The sequence below is a fragment of the Sus scrofa genome, chromosome 7 (genome assembly GCF_054392235.1).
Source record: "Sus scrofa isolate SSC_HxYL_T2T_F1_AM1 chromosome 7, Sscrofa_HxYL_maternal_Yorkshire_Landrace_v2.0, whole genome shotgun sequence".
NCBI classification, from domain to species: Eukaryota; Metazoa; Chordata; class Mammalia; order Artiodactyla; family Suidae; genus Sus; species Sus scrofa.
The window spans coordinates 4,973,436-4,992,736 of record NC_139389.1 but is presented as its reverse complement, the minus strand read 5'-3'; the positions used below and the strand labels follow the sequence as shown (position 1 = coordinate 4,992,736).

Here is a 19,301-nt window from a genome sequence, read left to right as displayed (position 1 = left end):
ACCCTGTGATCTAGAGCAAGGGTCAGCAAGGGACAGCCTAGGGACCAAATCCTCTATTTCTATAAATAAAATGAAATCAGAGCCCAGCCATGCTGGTGCATCCATCGCCCAGGGCTGCTTTGTGCTCTGAGAGCTGAGCGGCAGCATCATTGAGACAGAAACTGTACAGCCCTCAAAACCTAAAATATTTATCTTCCAGCCTTTTACAGAAGAAGGTTGCCGACCCCTGATTCAGAGGAAAGACATCTGGAGTCGCCTGAGCTCAGAGAGCTGTGCTTCCTCGGGGGGCAGCGGGTTGCGGTGGCTCCGCAGGCAAGGCCCAGGGCCCAGACCGCCCTCCTGCCATCGCCCAACCTTCACCACCAGAGTTTCGCTCCTTCAGCCACCACCTGCCGTGCAAACGCACCCACCCTGCCAGGCCCGAGTGGCCTCTGCCCTCCCATCTCACCTCCATCTCCTGGAGCTGATTCACCGTGAGGAAGGGAAGCCAGGCTTCGGGGCCCCTCTGCAGCCTGGTTCCTGATTTTGCCTTTTGTCCTTAAACACAACTCCCCCCAAATGGAATCCGCCCCCATTTCTCTATCATACCTTCCAGGGAGCAGCTGCCCCGTCCAGCTGGGCCTTTGCCTCTCCCTCCTTTAGACCTGCTGAGTTCAAGGCCAGTGAGCTCTCCAGCCCCTGCCACAGGGCAGCCCCCCTCCCCCGCCAAGTAGGTTCCGTGCTGGGGAAGGCCGGGGGGAGGGGTTCTCCTCCTTTGATGACTGAGGCTAGATGGGTGTGATGTCAGCCTGGCAGGGCCCCGGTACCCCAATATTTGGTCAAACGTTATTCTGGAAGTGTCTGTGAGGGTCCTTGCAAATCAGATTAACATTGAAATCAGGAGAGTCTGAGTAAAGCCGGTTGCCCTCCATAGAGCAGGCATCTAATCAAAGTTCCACATGGAACAAAAGCCTGACCTCCCCTGAGTAAAAAGGAATTCTTTTTTTTTTTTTTTTCCTTCCTATTTTAGGGTTGCCCACCCTCAATATGGAAGTTCCCAGGCTAGGGGTTGAATTGGAGCTGCAGCTGCCGGCCCACGCTGCAGCCACAGCAAGGCGGGACCTGAGCCTCCCCTGCAACCTATGCCATAGGTTTTAGCCATGCCGGACCCTTAACCCACTGAGCAAAGCTAGGGGTGGAATCCGCATATGAACCTGCATCCTCAGGGATACCAGTCAAGCTCGTAAACCACTGAGCCACAGCAGGAACTCCCTGAGCAAAAAGGAATTCTACCTGCAGGCACCCTCGGACTTGAGCTGCAACCCCGGCTCCTTGCTGCAGACCCGGGACTCACCAGCCTCCATCATGGTGGGAGCCAAGCCCTTCCGACGCCTCTCTCTACACAGATAGATTCTCACCCTATTGGCTCCGTGTCTCTGGAGAACCCTGATGGATACCTGGGGGGTGCAGCAGACCCAGGCTTCCCGCGTCCACACGGGTTCAATCTGGGGCAGGAAGTGGAAGGCCACGTCCACCCTCTGAGCCGGCCTTTCAGGGCCAGCCTCTTTGAGGGTCAGTGGGCACTTGCTTTGTTGCCATTAATTAAATCAATGCTTAGACTCCACTTGGGCCACTTAAGTCTGTTCTCTCTAAATTAAAGAGGGGAGAGGGCCCACCACTTGGCCCCCACAACCTTACACATTTACCCCAGTCAGTTTCAAAAGGGACCTGAAATTCATTCAGTGAAAGCTGTAAAGGACCTTCTGGAAAAACAAAGTCTTCCCTGGTTTTTTTGGCCTCGCCCACAGCCTGCAAAGTTCCTACCTGGGGATCAAACCCACGCCACAGCAGTGACAACGCCAAACCCTTAACTTCTGGGCCAACAAGGAATTCCTGAATTTTCAAAGGGACGCTTTGACTGATTTTCCTAATGGATTTTATTTCCTTCCTTATACGTGTGTGAATTTTCTGCATATGATTCAAGGCATTGGTACTATTTTTTGTGTTGGAAAAATAAAATTTAAATATCACTTGACTGTGTTTCACCACTTCCCGCCCCCCAAATCATGGTCATTTTGTGTTTGCTATTGAGATGACCCACACTGTAATCTAAAGTTAGAATTCTGGAGTTTCCGCTTTGACGGAGCAGGCTAAGGATCCAGCATTGTCTCTGCAGGCAGCGAGGGTTCAATTCCTGGCCAGGCACAGTGGGTTAAGGATCTGTGTTGCTGCAGCTGTGGTGTAGGTCGAAGTTGCAGCTCAGATTCAATCCCTGGCCTGGGAACTTCCATAGGCTGTGGGTGTAGCCAAAAAAGATTTTTTTAATAAAAAGTAAATAAAGCTAGAGCTCAACCCCCTTGTTTTTTGCTCTGTTTAAAGGCTGCACCCACAGCCTATGGAAGTTCCTGGGTCAGGGATGGAATCTGAGCCACAGCTGCAGCTTATGCTTATGCTGCAGCTGTGGCAATGCTGGATCCTTAACTCACTGCACTGGGCCGGGGATCAAACCTGTGCCTCTGCAGAAACCTGGGCCGCTTCAGGTGGATTCTTAACCCCCTGCCCCAGGGCCGGAACTCCATCCACCCCCTTGTGTCTTGAGGCCTCTTTCACTCCTGCACGGATTCACAGGAAACGTTTTCACTGAGCACCTCTGGGCTTAGACGGCCAGGCTCCGTAACAGGTGCTGGGCCCTCGGGAGTCAGTGGGCCTGAGCTCACGCCCCAGTTCTGCGCCTAATTCACTGTGTGAACTCAGACAAGTTACATCATCATAAAACAGGACAAACCCGGAATGAAGCGGGTTAGCAAGCAACGCGGTGAAGACAGCCTTAAGCTGTAAGCACTCAATGCCGATCAGCTGGAACCATGCCAGATGCTGATGAGGGAACCGCTTTGGCGGCAGGGGTTTCTCTCTGTTGGTTTTGGAGAGGAGGGCGGGGATGGTGAGGCTGTCATTTGAAGAAAGCGGGACGTGAACGGGCTAGAAGGAGGCGCCTGGGGTCACACACTTCTAGCGACTCCAGGCTGGGGTCTTGTGCCACACTCCAGGGCCCCAAAGACCTGGATGAGTCCCGCTGGTTTCCCTGGCTGTGATGGGGACGCGGGGGAGAGAGTGGGGCACGTGGCAGACAGAAGACGCGTACACAGGAGTGCAGCACCTGGTGGCTTCTGTAGAAGACCCCAGGCTGTCCCATAACCTGGAGGAGCCACCCCCTGGCTCAAGGCACAAGCAAGGCAGCATCCCTGGCAGTCTTCCCATTGAACCTGGCTCGTGCCCACCTCCCAGCATTGTCCAAAAGCCTTTGTGTGTCTCAGTGTCTGTGAGGCTAGTCCCCGTCCAGCCAGACGAGGAAAAACCCAGACAAATGCCCTTGGGGCTGAAGAAAACCACAGTCACTCCCAGAACACGGCTGCTCCAGAAGTAGCTGCCTGGCGAGGCCACGGGCGTATCCCAAGGACTACAATTAAGTACTTGTCTGATCCAGAGACGTCATTGATGCGCCTGTGGGTTTCGGGATGGAGCGAGTCTCAAAGCAGAATCTGACTTTGCAAAGATTATCTCTACCCAGGAAGCCTCACACCCACAACCAGTCCGCACCCCCACGGTCCCACTGCAAACCGGCACCCCACACCCAGCAGACAGGCGCCCCCACCCAACACTACCTCGGGACTATCTTTACCCCCATAACACCCTACCTGGTCCAGGTCCCTGTCCTCCTGTGGCCAGTGGCCTGGGGAAGGCCTTGGAGGAGCTGTCTGTTGACCTGACTCCATAGGAACCTTCTCAATCCGTAAGGATCCAAATAGCATTCACCCTCCATAGGGAAAAGGTTGGAGTTTCCATTTCTTTCCTCATGGGAAATTCTTTATCTTCCTATGCTCTGGTGACCAGAGAGATCTCTTGCCTCCATCAAGTCACCTCGAAGGCTTGCCCCACCCCTCCAAGGCAGAAAAATAACTAGCAATGGTGGCTTCTCTCCACGGCAGGGGGGGAGGGTAAAAACAAAACAAAACAAAAACCCTAAACTAAAAACTGATTACATCTTAACATGAGTAACAACTAAAAAATGGGCCAAAGACCTGAACGGCCACCTCACCAAAGAAGAGACAGAGACAGCAAATAAACACTTGAAAAGATGCTCGGCATAGCATGTCAGCAGGGAAGCGCAAATTCTAACAACAGTGGGACAGCCCCGCACACCTATTAGAGCAGCCAGAGTCCAGATCACCGGCATCACCGAATGCTGGTGCGGATGTGGAGCAGCAGGAACCCTCCTTCACGGCTGCTGGGGATGCAAAGTGGTCCAGCCACCTTGAAAGACAGCTGAGGAGTCTCCTACAAACTAACCACAGGCTTACTACACGATCCGGCAATCGTGCTCCCTGAGACTCACCCACAGATGTTGAAAACTCATGTCTACATAAAAACATGCATATGGATGTTTAGAGCAGCTTTATTCATAATTGCCCAAACTTGGATGCAACCAAGATATCCTTTCAACCAAGATATTTATCCAAAGGGAATGGATAAATTATGATACATCCACGTAATGGAATATCCTTCAGGACCAAAAAGAATTGAGTTATCGAGCCGTGAACAGATGCAGAAGGACCTTAAATGCCCATTGCTAAGTGAAAGAAGCCAAGCTGAAATGACCACATATTGTGTAATGTCAGTGCTATAACATATTGGAAAAAGAACAACTCTGGGGACAGCTAAAGGGTCAGTGGTTGCTAAGGGTTACAGAGAAAGGATGCATAAGCAGAGAAGAGGCATTTTAGCCAGGGAAACATGCTCTGTAATGATGCATACATGTCATCATACAGACAGTCCCTGACTTGGGGAAGTTCGACACAGGTTTTCAACTTTACAAAGGCTCGAAAGCAAGACACATTCAGTAGACGCCACTCTTCCAATTTTGAAGTTTGCTCTTTTCCAGGTAAGGGGTATGCAGTGCAAGCCTCCTCCGTAGGCTGGGCGGCGGCAGCTCCTGGTCAGCCACGGCATCACGAGGGTGGACACCCAAGCCAATGCACTCACCACCATTCTGAACCCGGACAACCATCCTGTCTTTCACTTTCAGTACAGTACCCGCTACACTACAGGAGCTATTCAACGCTTTGTTAGAGGGTAAGCTTCGTGGTAGATTATGTAGCCCAACGGGAGGCTAACATACATATTCTGAGCACATTTAAGGTAAGCAGGTCTAAGCTGTGGCGTTGGGTAGGTTAGGTGTCTTAAGCGCATTTTCATCTCACTGTATTTTATTTATTTTTATTGTTATTTTTTTAATGGCTGCAGCCACAGCATATGGAAGTTCCCAGGCCAGGGAGAGAACCCGAGCCCCAGCTGTGACATCTGCCGCAGCTGGATCCTTTAATCCACTGTGCCAGACCGGAGATTGCAACCCAAGCTGCTGCAGTCAGACTCTTAACCCACTGTGCCACAGCGGGAACTCCTTGCTATATTGTCAACTTATAATGGATTTATTGGGACATAACCCCACTGTAGTCGAAGAAGATCTGTCCATTAGTTCAGTCCTTTAGAATGCAGTGTCCCCAGTGTGGACAACGGACGCTGGGTGACGATGAACTGTCAACATGGGTTCATCTCTAGTGGGGGATGGGGAAGGCATTGCCACCGGGGGGCAGGGGTGTAGGGGGAATCTCTGAACCTTCTCAATTTTGCTGTGAACCTTAAATTGCTTTGAAAAAAGTCCCTCAAGATGTTAAATACATAAATGATTGAGTAAGGATACTGTTGCCATGGCTTTATTCAAGCAGAGTAGATGAGTTAGAGAGACCAGATCATATTCCATCTTTCAAACTTAGATGACCTTGGACCATGGTCCTCCTTCGTTCCTCCCACAAAGAGTTACTGCACACCTACTGTGTGTCAGGCACTGGGGATGCAGCAGGAGGAAATAACCAAGCCCTCTGCTCTTGGGAAACTTAGCTTCTCATAAGCTACGCTCTGGCCGATGTCAGAGGCGGGGTGGGAGGGACAAGCGCAGTGTCTGATTGATGACTTTTGAGGAGGGAACGGGATGACATAAGGAAGGCTTTGCAGGAGGAAGGAGTAGGGAGGGCACTGGGGGGGACCCGGCCTTGAGGAGGCTGGAGCAGGGTGAGTGAGGACCGCAGTGATTGGGAGGGGAGGGGATGGATTAGAGGCAGGACCCTGATATGAGACCTTTGTAATTTAATTCACTGTGTGATAGGTAGAGACACTGCAGGGTTGTGAGCAGAGCAGGAACAGAGTCTTGCTTCTTTCTTATTCCTGCTTCCATTTTAAAAGGACTACGCTGGCCCCTGGCTCCTACATAGACAAATAAGCCTTAGAGGGGGCCAGGTGTTCAGTACGGAGACTTAGAAGAAGTTTTTCCAATAGTCTGAGGGTGACGTTGGCTTGGACCAGGCTGACAGGGGTGGCGATGGTGAGAATGGGTGAGCGGCTAGATTAAAGTCATCAGGACTGACCCGTGAGCCGGACGTGAACGTGAGACAAAGAGTGAAGGATGAACCATTGGAAGAAGGATGGAGCAATGTGCCGAGATGAGGAAACCCAGAGGAGGGCTGGTTGGGACGGGGAGTCGGGAAGAACCAAACGTTTGATTTGAATTACGTTTGATTGCAGGTGCCGATTAGACACGCAGGGTAAGGTCACGTCCAGGATTCAGGAGGAAAGACTGGAGGGATGAGCTTGTGAGCGGTACTGACAGCAGAGGGACGGATGAGACGGCCTCGGGAGGGGGGAGATGGGGAGGGAGGGAAGCATGAGCCATGCACCTGACGTCCCAGAGTTTTAGAGTTGGGAGATTAAAGGGGGCACAGCAGTGCCATGGGGGGGAGTGGCCTGTGGCAGAGAAGGGAGAACCAGGGAGCCTGGGGTCCCAGAAGGGTGGGAATTATTTCAAGAAGGGACTCAGCAACCCTGTCAGCTACACTTGGGTCCAGAGGAGGACTGAGACGTGGCCACTGGGTCTGGAGAGTGGAAGTCATTTGTGGCCTTGACCCAGCAGTTGGGGGGGGGCGGTATTAGAGGCAAAAGCCTGGTTGGGAGTCAGCCCAAGAGACAACGAGAAAAGAGAAGTGAGGGCAGCTGGTATAGAAAACTTTTCGACTCACAGTCTGAGAACAGACTCGCGGTTGCCAAGGGGCAGGGGGAGGGAGTGGGATGCACGGGGTTGGTAGATGCAAATGCTTCCACTTAGAATGGATGAGCAAAGAGGTCCCGCTGTAGTGCACACGGAACTCCACCCAGTCTCCTGGGACAGACCATGATGAAAAATAAAAAAGGGAGTGTGTGTGTATATGTACGACCGGGTCCCTTTGCTGCAGAGCAGAAATCAGCACAACATTGCAAATCAACCATATGGTAATAAAAAAATTAAACGTAAATAAAGGCTGACTCAAAAAAAGAAAAAAAAGAAAAACCCTTTCAAAGAGGTGTGCCACGAAGGAGAACATAGAAACAGGTGGTAACTAGAGAGAGAGCCGACGTTATGTTATTGGGGGTTTTTGGCTTTGTTAAGTTGGGCGATTAATCAGCAGATTTGATTGCTGAAGAGAATGGGTTCATAGAGAGAGACGTGCCAGACAGAGGGCGCTCTTCCCCACAAGGGCTCTGGGTGAGTGAGGGGGTCGTTGTGGCGCCTAAGAGGTGGTGTTCTTGGGTCCAAACCAGGATAAATCCTCCAGCCCAAAGGCCAAGACGATGGGCCTTTTAGAAGCTACAGCAGAATTTTATTGCCTGGGAGTTTCTTTTCCACTTTTTGCCATAAGGTGGCAGTAGACAGCTTTGTATAAACCCAACACCCTCTCAAGGTTCACCTCTAGGAAAATGGCAAAAGCTGAAGTCGATTTTATTTCTTGCTTTTCTGGGCCACATGTGCAGCCTATGGAAGTACCCAGACTAGGGGCTGAATCAGAGCTGCAGCTGCCGGCCTACACCACAGCCACAGCAACAGGGGATCTGAGCCGCATCTGCCACCTGCACCACAACTCATGACACCAGATCCTTAACCCACTGAGTGAGGCCAGGGATCAAACCCGCATCCTCATGGTTACTAGTCCGATGTGTTATTGCTGAGACATGACAGGAGCTCCTGCAGTCAATTTTCAATTTGGGGTTTTCTTTCTTGTTTGTTTTTAACCGGTGGCCTCCTCAGTCCTCTTCCAGCCTCTTCTTTTGGGGGGGGGGGGGGGCAGGATCCAACCTGCACCACGGCAGTGACCACACAAGATCCTTAACTGCTAGGCCACCTGGGAACTCTCTCCAGCCTCTCCTTAAATAGCACCTTCTCACTCAGTCCTTCCCTGTCTAAAAGCGCCCTAAGTAGGTCCACACGGCTTTCTGGAGGAGGTGATACCTGATCAGACTCTTAAAGAGCTGGGGGGAGGGAGTCCGAGCAGTTACCCAGGCAACTACAGATGGGAACTGATTTGAGAAGGAGGCTGAGGGCCAAAAAAGCGAGTGGGTGGAGGTGGCAGGAGATGCTTGCAGCCAGGTCCAGAGGCGGGAAACTGGAAAGGACGGGGCTTACCAGTTAGGAGGCGCTAGGTAGCAGGAAGGGGACGGGGACCCTGGCTCTCAGGTGTCCACGTGGACGAACAGGAGGACGCTACGGGAACTGGGCGCAGAGGACCAGGACTCAAGGGAGGCAGAGCCAATTTCGAGGGAAGGTATGACCACAGCTTTGGACGTGGGAGTTGGAAACACGTGGAAGGTGTTGAGGAGAGGCAATTTTACACATCCCCAGGAGGCCCGAGAGGGCCAGGCTGAAGCCATGAATTACAAGAGAACAGAGTCTAAATACATGAGAATCAGTTACTGTCGACGTAGTTAAAACCTGAGAGTAAGTGACATCATCTGGGCAGAAGCTAAGGAATGAGAAAGGACAGTGACACTGAGAATCATCAAGATGTAAGGATGGACAAAGGACAGAAATTCTCTTCAGGGAGTTCCTGTCGTGGCGAAGCGGAAACGCAGCCGACTAGGAACTTCGAGGTTGCAGGTTCGATCCCCAGCTTGTTCAGTGGGTTAAGGATCCGGCGATGCCGTGAGCTGTGATATAGGTTGCAAATGCAGCTCGGATCCTGCATTGCTGTGGCTGTGGTGTAGGCCGGGCAACTATAGCTGTGATTCAACCCCTAGCCTGGGAACCTCCATATGCTGCGGCTGTGGCCCTAAAAACAAAACAAAAGGTTGGCAGAGCTGGTTTCATCTGAGGCCTCGCTCCCCGGCTTGCAGACAACCCCCTTACCCCTGAGTCTTTACAAGGTCTCCCCTCTGTGTGTGTCCATATCCTAATCTCCTCTTCTCATCCAAACACCAGCCACACTGGGGTAGGGCTCGCCTTCCTAACCTCATTTTAACTTAATTACCTCTTAAAAGTTCTTGACTCCAAATAAGTAACAGGTGCAATCCAAAGCACCAAGGGTTAGTGCTTCAATATATGAAGTTAAAGGGGCACAGTTCAGCCCATCACAGTGGGCTTGATAGAGTCAGACATGGCGCAGCGAGCCACCAACTTTAGATGCAAAGTGTCCTTTGGGTTTCGTGATGCACGAACCACAGTTAACTTCAGTGGTGCTTGGAGCCAGACGAGAGTGAGTTAGGGGAAGTCGTTGAATGGAAACAAATACTCTTTGGAGAAATGTGGATACGTGCATATCCCTAGAATGTTTGAAAGAGGATTTTTTTTGGGGGAGGGGGGGCTTCTTTTTATGGCTGCACCTGCAGCATATGGAAGTTTCCAGGCTAGGGGTCGAATCAGAGCTGGAGCTGTTAGCCTTCGCCACAGCCACACCAGATCTGAGCTGCATCTGTGAACTTCACCACAGCTCATGGCAACACCAGATCCTTAACCCACTGGGCGAGGCCAGGGATCAAACTCACAACCTTGCGGAGACTATTTCGGGTTCTTAACCAGCTGGGCCGCAATGGGAACTCCAGAAGAGGATTATTAATACTGCTGTCCACTTTTCCCACTTGAAAGCAAGGTATAAGGATATTGCATATCAAACAAGTGCAATGTTATACATATTATAATCTCTAGAGTAGAATAATTGAGCACTTTTTTTTTTTGCTCTGTTTTAGGGCCACACCCAGAGCATATGGAGGTTCCCAGATTAGGAGTCAAAACCGAGCTGTAGCTGTTGGCCCACACCACAGCCACAGCAACACCAGAACCGAGCTGCATCTGCGATCTACACCAGAGATCTCGGCAATACTGGATCCTTAAGCCACTGAGCGAGGCCAGGGATCAAACCTGCATCCTCATGGATCCCAGTCAGATTCGTTTCCACTGTGCCACGATGGGAATTCCTTGAGCACTTTGTGTTTGCTAGGAAATTTCATATTCATCCGCACAACAAATCTATGGGTAGTGTTTGTTATCTTCATGAACAAGTCGTAGAACAGACGCTTTGGCAGCTTAAGCAATTTGCCCACGAAGCCACCCCTGCAGATGCCCAGGCTGGTCCTCGCAGCTGCCCGCAAGCTCCAAAGCCCTGGTCCTTAACCACGCTGTCATATGTCTGTATTGAAAACAGACAGTCAGCAAATTTGAGACGGGTTGTTTACCAAAAGTTTGTAAGTCATTTGCTTAGATCCTGGAATACATTATCCGGTGGAATTGTGACGGGTGGTGACTGGGCTTCCACCAGCCCACAAACGTATGTTTAAATATAATGTGTGAAAAGATGCTTTTTTATACACGCCCCAAAAAAGAAAAATCTAAGGCTTTTCCCCTACATGTTAAATAAGCAGCAAAACAAGAAGATCACTGAGCAAGAAGGGCGTTTTTGTTTTTTTTTTTGTCTTTTTGTCTTTTGTCTTTTGTTGTTGTTGTTGCTATTTCTTGGGCCACTCCCGCGGCACATGGAGGTTCCCAGGCCAGGGGTCGAATCGGAGCTGTAGCCACCGGCCTACGCCAGAGCCACAGCAACGCGGGATCCGAGCCGCGTCTGCAACCTACACCACAGCTCACAGCAACGCCGGATAGTTAACCCACTGAGCAAGGCCAAGGATCGAACCCGCAACCTCATGGTTCCCAGTCGGATTGGGCAACCACTGCGCCATGACGGGAACTCCAGAAGGGCGTTTTTTAAATTAAAAAATAAGACTTGGAAATGTCGGTGAGGAAGAGAGTAGGAACAAACCTTGGGGTTTTTTTTTTTTGAACGTTTGAATTTGAAACGCTTTTTGGGTTTTTTTTTTTGGCCTGGCCCATAGCATTTGGGGGTGGGGGCACAAGCCAGGGATCGAACCCGCAGCACAGGAGTGACAATGCTTAAAGGATCTCCAAACCCATTTCTCTACCCTGTCCAATCTGCTTCAAACATACGGTTTTCCCCCACCTTCCTTGATTCAAGTCATTCACCGGCCATGATTGGGGAGTTTCCTAACTGATAAATGTAATTTTAAGAGGAAGAGAAATTTTTCTTGAAAATTAGTTCATATAGGTAAAATTTAGAATAGTGCCTGGCATAAAGCAACTAGGTTATATGTGTGGAGTGCTCTTCCAGGCTCTTAAAATGCACGACTTTAACTCATTTAATCCTTATGTGACAATACTGCCGCTGTTCCTGGCTTATGCTGGGGAAATGGGGGCCCACAGAGACAAGGAACTTTCCCAAAGTAACAGAGCTGGCGTCCAAAGCCAGACTTTTAATGCCTTTAAATAGGAAGATGCTAATGGAGACGTGTATCCATTTGTGATGTTTGGTTTGATGGGTCAGCCTGGCTAGACTATGCAATTGTTCGGTCAAACACCAGCTAAGATGTTGCTATAAAGATTTTTGGGGGTTTTTGTTTGTATGTTTTTTTTTATTTATGTATTTATTTTTGCTTTTTAGGACCACACCTGAAGCATGTGGAAGTTTCCAGGCTAGGGGTTGAATCAGAGCTGCAGCTGCCAGCCTACACCACAGCCACAGCCACGCAAGATCTGAGCCACGTCTGCGACCTACACCACAGCACATGGCAATGTTGGATCCTTAACCCCCTGAGCAAGGCCAGGGATCAAACCCGCATCCTCATGGTTACCAGTCGGGTTTGTAATTGCTGAGCCACACCACTCCTGTTTTTTTAGATGCGATTTACGTTTAAATCAGATTACCCTCCGCAATATGGGTGGGCCTCATCCAATCAGTTGACGCCTTAAGAGCAAAGAGTGAGGTCCCTGCAGAAAAGGAGAAAGGCTGCTGCTAAATGGCAGCATGGAAACGCCACCTAAGTTCCAGCCTTCAGACTCAAAACTGCATCAATTCTTAACCCCCAGCCTGCCACCCCGCCCAGAAGTTTTCAGAACTGCCAGCCCCAACAATCTTAGGAGCCAATCCCTTAAAGTAAACAGCCCCTCCCTTCTTCCCTCCCTCCACCTGTCCCTCTCTGGTTTATTTTTGCTTTTTAGGACCACACCTGAAGCATATGGAAGGGGTCCTTTCCCAGGGGTCTGGTTCTCTGGTCTCTAGTCTGAGAACCCAGACTGAAGGCACACGTGAGAATCGTTGCCCAAGGGCAGCAATAAAGCTGTGAGAGTGAAAGGTGGACACAGAAGGAAGAGCGTGGCGGACCCACAGGAAAGGGCTCTCCCTGGTGCCTGTTGGACCCGACACCAGCCAGGAGTGTTGGACCCAGACAGTGGCTCCTCACCAGTGACAGAAGAAGGGATGCTGGAGAAGGTGGGAGGGCACTGGGGTGGGGGGAGGAGTGGAGCAGTAAATAAAAACTGGCATCAGCAACCTGAGGGATCCTTTACACACAAGCATCCAGGAACTAGTTTTTCTTTTTTTCTTTTTTTTTGAGGGCTGCACCCACGGCATATGGCGTTTCCCAGGCTAGGGGTCCAATTGGAACTGCAGCTGCCGGCCTACACCACAGCCACGGCCATGCCAGATCTGAGCTGCATCTGTGACCTACACCACTGCTCAAGGCAACACCAGATCCTTAACCCACGGAGCAATGCCAGGGATCAAACCCCCATCCTCGAAGAGACATTGTTGAGTCCTTAACCCATTGAGCTACAACGGGAACTCCCAGGAACTGCCTTTTCAATACCTTCATGACTTTCACCTTCATTCTTTCCTTTCTCGTGATTATTGTCAGCTTTTTTGAGATAAGATTTCCATACAATAAAATTCACGCATTTGAAATATACGGTTGGATGTTTTGACAAACGTATGGTCACTCTGCCAATCGCCATGGTCATGGCCCCGGGCCATTTCCAACACTCCCCAAAGCACCTTCCTGCCCCTTGCCGTCGATCCCTGCCCCCACCCTGGCAGGCACTCTTTCTATCACGGTGGTTTCACATTTAGAGAATTTCATACGGTTTGCACTCTTGCATCTAAGCTGCTCTCACTGAGCAGTATACTCTTGAACTTCACCCACGTGGTTGCTTCTATCAATAATTCACTGGTTCAGTTAGCTGCGTGGTCTTGCATTGTATGGCTTTACCAAATTTGGGTTCCGTCTGTCCATCGTACGTTTAAATTGTTTCCAGCTTTTGTCTATTACGAATAAAGCTGCTATGAGACGTCAAGTACCAGCCTTTGTGTGGACACGTGTTGTCATTTCTTTGGGGTAAACACCTAGGAGTATATACTGGATCACTGGCTGATGTATATTTAACTTTATAGGAAACAGCCTAACTTTTCCATCGCAGCTGTGTATGATTTTTAACTAACAAGAGGAAGGAGAGAAAGGAGAAATAGATCTTGCCATTGTTTAGTAAAAATCAACCCCCCCACAAAATAAATAAATAAAAAAATAGGAGTTCCTGTCATGATGCAGCGGAAACGAATCTGACCAGGAACCATGAGGTTGCAGGTTCAATCCTGGCCTCGCTCAGTGGGTTAAGGATCCGGTGTTGCCATGAGCGGTGGTGTAGGTTGCAGACACGGCTCAGATCTGGTGTCACGGTGGCTGTGGTGTAGGCTGGCAGCGGTAGCTCCAATTAGACTCCTAGCCTGGGAATCTCCCTATGCTGCGGGTACTGCCCTAAAAAGCAAAAAAAAAAAGGGGGGGAGGAAAAGCGGTTTGGGGTGACAGTCGGTTCCACTGCTCTGTGCTACCCTTTTTCCACGGACCACAAAATCAGGAGCTGATTGTACTTTGACGTCTGCAAATTAACATAATGTGAGCTGGGAATGACTCTTCCCAGATCGCAAATTCAAGTACACCAGAGTACACAGATTTTCACATTTTTCTCTAGATCAAGTTAATTTTGACTTGGTGCCCTCACTCTTGGGGCTGGAGGGGAACGTGACCTCAATCCTTTGTCCGGATTTACCTCCCGTCTGCAGGGAAGTGAAAAGGCGCTGGGATGGCTCCTGCAGTCGTTGATCACCAGCCCCTCTGGGACAGCGCGTGACCGGTCCTCGGGTCACTTGGCTATGCGGGAGATCCGCTAGGATTTTTTTTTTTTTTAATGCCAATCTTGGAGGGTTGATGACAGGAGGCCCTGCTGGCCTAAGCAGTCCCAAATGTCAGGTGCCCACATATGCCTATGAAATTCTTGGGGCACCGAGGTGTTTGACAAGGGCCGACAGCCTGCACCCTGTTCTGCTCTGAGAACTGGCACCTGGAGAGCTCCCCCAGGAAGGTTTGTGGATAAACCTTGTTGTGAATAAAAAGCAGAAGAAAACATCTTGGAGCGAATGTCTACCTTCCACCCAGTAACCTGCAGCTACTTGAAGAAGAGAAGGTCCCAGGAAGGGAAACAAATATCACAAAACTCATCCCGCCAGAGTCAGCTTTACAACCTGGTGAACAGTAATTCACGGGATTGACTGATTGATTTTAAGTTTTTTGTCTTTTGTCTTTTAAGGGCCGCACCTGCGGCCTATGGAGGTTCCCAGGCGAGGGGTCGAATGGGAGCTGTAGCCACCAGCCTGCACCACAGCCACGCGGGATCTGAGCCACATCTATGACCTACACCACAGCTCACGGCAACGCCGGATCCTTCACCCACTGAGAGAGGCCAGGGATCGAACCTGTGTCCTCACAAGTCAGATTCGTTCCCACTGAGCCAGGATAGGAACTCCATAATTCATGTTTTTAAAAGAAGACAATACACACACACACGAAACTACTAAAAATATTGATACCAACTAAAAAAGGATTAACCTTTTTCTCACACTCTGCCTTGGAGATGAAGACACACTTCAGGGGACGCCCCCCAGCCCCCACCCCCAAAGCAGCCTTCAAATGGCTCCCCCAGAATCAGCCACCTTCCTCAACTCAAAGCTCACAGGCCTGGTAGAAGCTGCGGGGGAAGGTGAGGGCCACAGGCAGCCAGTCCCGGGAGCGGGTGGGGGTCACGTCCACGGCAGCAGACTGCGCTGGGCAGCCCTTTGGACTTTCTCGCCCCGGATAGACCTTTTAATCTCAAGATTTCAGCTTTGTCATCCGACAGAGAAGAGAAAAAAGCTAGACTCCAGGGAGGCGACAAACTCCAGGCGCGTGGAGGGCGGAGTCACATCCTGCATCCCAGGGGCTAATTCAACTCCAGTTCACGGCGGCGATCGGGACCCGGGCGTCACTGGATACCTCCGCCAACCAGGGTGGATTGATGGCAGTTCAAGGGGCATCATCAGCTGGAGTACCTGACTCCACTCAAACTGCTGGCGGCAAGGGAACTATCACCTCCATTTTGCCAGATCAATGACAGCGTCCAGTGCCCACTGCGGGCATTACCCAGTGATCCACCTGCACACGGATCCTTCCTCCTGGCGCACCCTCTTCTGCCTTAGTCACAGCCCCTGGCTTTCTGCCTTGGTCTCTGGCCCCTCTTCCCCCTTCCTGGCCCCCATCTCCCACCCAGCCTCTCAGTGGTGGCATCTGTCGGGCTCAGCCTCCCCCTCCACTGTCCTGCTCGACAGCCTCGTTGGTCACCTGGTGGAGACACCGTCTTCTTCCCCTCCCCCGCCGGCCACAGCCTCTCTCCCATCACTCTACAGTTTGGAGCTCTCTCTGGGGTTCTGGGTACTGTTTCTGCAGGAGGTGGAATCAGGTTTCACTGGGCGATGGGGCAGAACCGCTCAGCTGCTTCATGGACACTCACTTCTTACCTAGATTAATGGTCCCCCTTTGGCTTATTGCAGCTGGCAATTTCTGCTGCCCTCTAGCACCCTTTCACACCAGGAGGTTTTGATGTTGGCAGAGCAAAGTCCAGCAGTCAGAAATCCAACGAATGGTGGGGGATTTTTTGGGGGGGCAAGGGTTGGTCTTTTTAGGGGCTGCACCTGCAGCATATGGAAGTTACCCCACCCGAACTATGCCTTAGCAACACCAGATCCAAGCTGCCTCTGTGACCTACAACCACAGCTCAGGGCAACCTGGGATCCTTAACCCACTGAGCCAGACCCAGGGATGGAACCTGCCTCCTCAGGGTTACTCGTCAGGCTCCTTACAGCTGAGCCACAAGAGAACTCCTGGTTTTTCATTTTAAAAATCTCATTAGAAGTTCATGTTCTTTCTTGCATCACCCCAGCCCCTCTATAACTTTCCTTCCTAGTCCTTTTCGCAGGTTGTATTTATTGTATATATTTATTTGGGAAATTATGTGTCAATTTATCCTCCATCAGAAACTCCATCAAGGACCTACTTACTGAAAAGCATGGGGAATTATACTCAATGTACTGGGAATAGCCTATAAGGGAGAAGAATCTGAGCTATGCATACGGATGAATGAATCCCTGTGCAATACACCTGAAATCAACACTACTCTCCTCCAATAAAATTTTAAAAAGAGTGGGAATGGCAACAAATTCATGGATATAAGAGCTTTAGAAACGGCTTACATGGCTAAATAATTTTTACACATTAAAACTGTAAAAGATTTTCTTGGGTGAAAAAAAAAATTTAAAAGAGTAAGAAACTCATGGAAGCAAGTACCTGCCTCGTGGCCTTGGTCATTATCAAGCTGCCTGACACAGGATAGGTGTGGCAAGAGTTATCTGTTGGGTGAATGAATTATTTCATCAATCAGTTTAGCAATGATCTCTGACTAGAACCAGGTTACCCCACCTCCCTACCCCCACCCACAGCAACAATCACCTTCTCCCAACATTGACCTTGGGGCGCCAGGGAGCCTGTGTCAGCCTTGACAGATCTATGTGAATAATAGGCATTAATTATGCTGGATACTCTGCCCACAGGCCAGGGCGACTCGATTAAAAGTGTGAGTCTTTCAGGTGTTTTGCCCCCTTGTGGCTTATAAGAGACAGTAGATCCTAAGGGCCAGCTCAAAAGCAGAGCCCAAAATACCATGCACACACGTAGTGGGGTCTGACCTGTCCCCAGAAAGGAAAGGAATTCTGACATAGGCTCCCACACGGAGAGACCCTGAGGACATTCTGCCAAAGGAGCCAGATGAGGATAAACGCTGTGTGATGCCACGTACATTAGGGCCCCAGAGTCATCAAGTTCATGGAGACAGAGGGAGAAGGATGCTGGTCAGGGGCTGAGGGCAGGGGGGCGGGGGGAGTTATAAAGAGTTTCCGTCTTGATGAAAACCCTTCTGGGGACGGATGGTGGTGGCGGTTGCTCAGGAATGTGAACGTATTTAATGTCATTGAACCGTTCCCTCAAAAATGGTTGAAACAGAACATTTCACATTTTACCACAAGTTCAAAAAAAAGAGAACTTTACAAAGTACAGCCCCAACTTCCGTGCCTCCCAAGAGCACCCTCGTGCCAGGCGCTAAGCCTCACGAAGATCACATGGGCGGGCGGGGGTGGGCATGAGTTTCATGAAAGATCAGGTGAACCGAGAGAAGGAGAAGGTCTGTCTTCAAGTGTTTTGCCGAGGCAGGTGTTTGGAAGCTCTCCCTGAGCAGGCTCGGGGCACCTTTTCTGAACAGCAACCTCCCCTTCTACTCTCGGTCTTAAAAACCCCTGTCTGGGCCACCACTTCTCTTTCATTGTGGAGCCCGGGCAGAGAAGAGCAGCTCAATTACGTCTGCTGCTCCCAAATCACGTGCTTTGGTTTTTTGAGGGTTGTTTTTGTTTTTTTGTTTTTGTTTTGTCTTTTTAGGGCTGCACTCGCCCCCTGCAGAGGTTCCCAGGCTAGGGGTCGACTCAGAGCTGTATCCACTGGCCACAGCCACGCCAGATCCGAGCCACATCTGGGACCTACGACACAGCTCACGGCAGCGCCGGATCCTTAACCCACTGAGTGAGGCCAGGGATCAAACCTGTATCCTCATGGATACGCGTCAGATTCGTTTCTGCTGAGCCACAACGGGAACGCCTTTTTTCCCCATTTGTAAAAAGCAAATTCCACATTCCTGCCAATTGCACTCAGCACTTAACCACGCAATGACGTCAAATTAGCCCAACTGTTCCAAGAGTCTGGACACGTTCCCCGTGGCTCGGAGGCAAATGGGAAGCACATCAAAGGGAGTGCCCAGTGGGTCCCATCCCCAGAGCCAGGCTGTGGTGGGAAGCGTTACCTAAAAATCGCTTCCTTGGAGCCTGATAAAGACCTCTTACCTGTCGTCTCCTTTGGCCTCCTCTTTCTCTTCCACGCTTCCAGCCCCACAGGGGTATCGGTTATTCCCACCAAGCAAGCCATGAGTTTCTGCAGCCGCGGGAGTCGGAGTGGCCGGGATAGAGGGGCTCCCCCACGGGTGTGAGCCAGCAGCACGGGCACGGCCTCCTGGGCTGGTTCTCCCAAGAGCCCAAAACCATCAGAGCCCGCCGCATCCGTCTCGTTCTGTAGCGCGACACAATGGTGACATTCTCCTTCAGCTCCTTTCAGCTTTCGGCGCCCATGAGATACAAGGAAAATGTGCTTCTGGGTCACTCGGTCTTTTTGAGACGCACCAAAGAAACGACAGGCGTACAACCTGTGTCTTTAGACCGGAATCAATAGCATCGTCTTTGTTCATCCGGAAGTCTGTTTTGTTTTTGTTTTTAACATACCCAGGATGGAATCCGAGCATTTACCGCCTTCCGTGATGGAGCAAAGGCTCCCAGCCTGCCTTGCCTGAAAGCCAGGACCAGAGAGAGCACAGGCTTTTGAGATGAGAAAGAGGCTTATCGCGGGGTTGGCCGGCAAGAACGCAGGAGCCCAGGCTCTCAGGTCTACCCCCTGATCCAGCGCCCCCGACGAAATTGAAGGAGTTAGGGGAATTTCAAACTTGGAAGCTGATTGGCCAATCCTCAGTCAGGCCACATGAACTACTCACGCTGCTGGACGCCAGGTTTTACTTATTGCAGGATTTCTTGCTTCGCAAAGGACCCCGGGGGCAACATTTCGCGTTTCCCTGACCCAGGGTTCTCGGGCCCCACGGTCCCGTCTGGCACATG

The 19,301-nt window shown here is 50.7% G+C and overlaps 1 protein-coding gene across 2 annotated transcripts in view; it reads right to left on the bottom strand.

Annotated features, from left to right (window-relative positions):
• LOC110261771 (uncharacterized) overlaps nt 1-19,084 on the bottom strand; it is a 91,727-nt gene extending 72,643 nt beyond the window's left edge. The window contains exon 1 of one of the 2 annotated variants that reach the window (XR_014809557.1): nt 18,483-18,585. Coding sequence is in view for 1 of the 2 variants with exons in the window: in XM_084967349.1 (XP_084823475.1) it covers nt 18,483-18,564 (82 nt within the window). In the remaining variant the exon portion in view is untranslated. Of the gene's footprint in view, nt 1-18,482 lie in introns of both variants that reach the window. The other variant, XM_084967349.1, reaches the window with a different exon arrangement.
• Nucleotides 19,085-19,301: the final 217 nt, after the last annotated feature.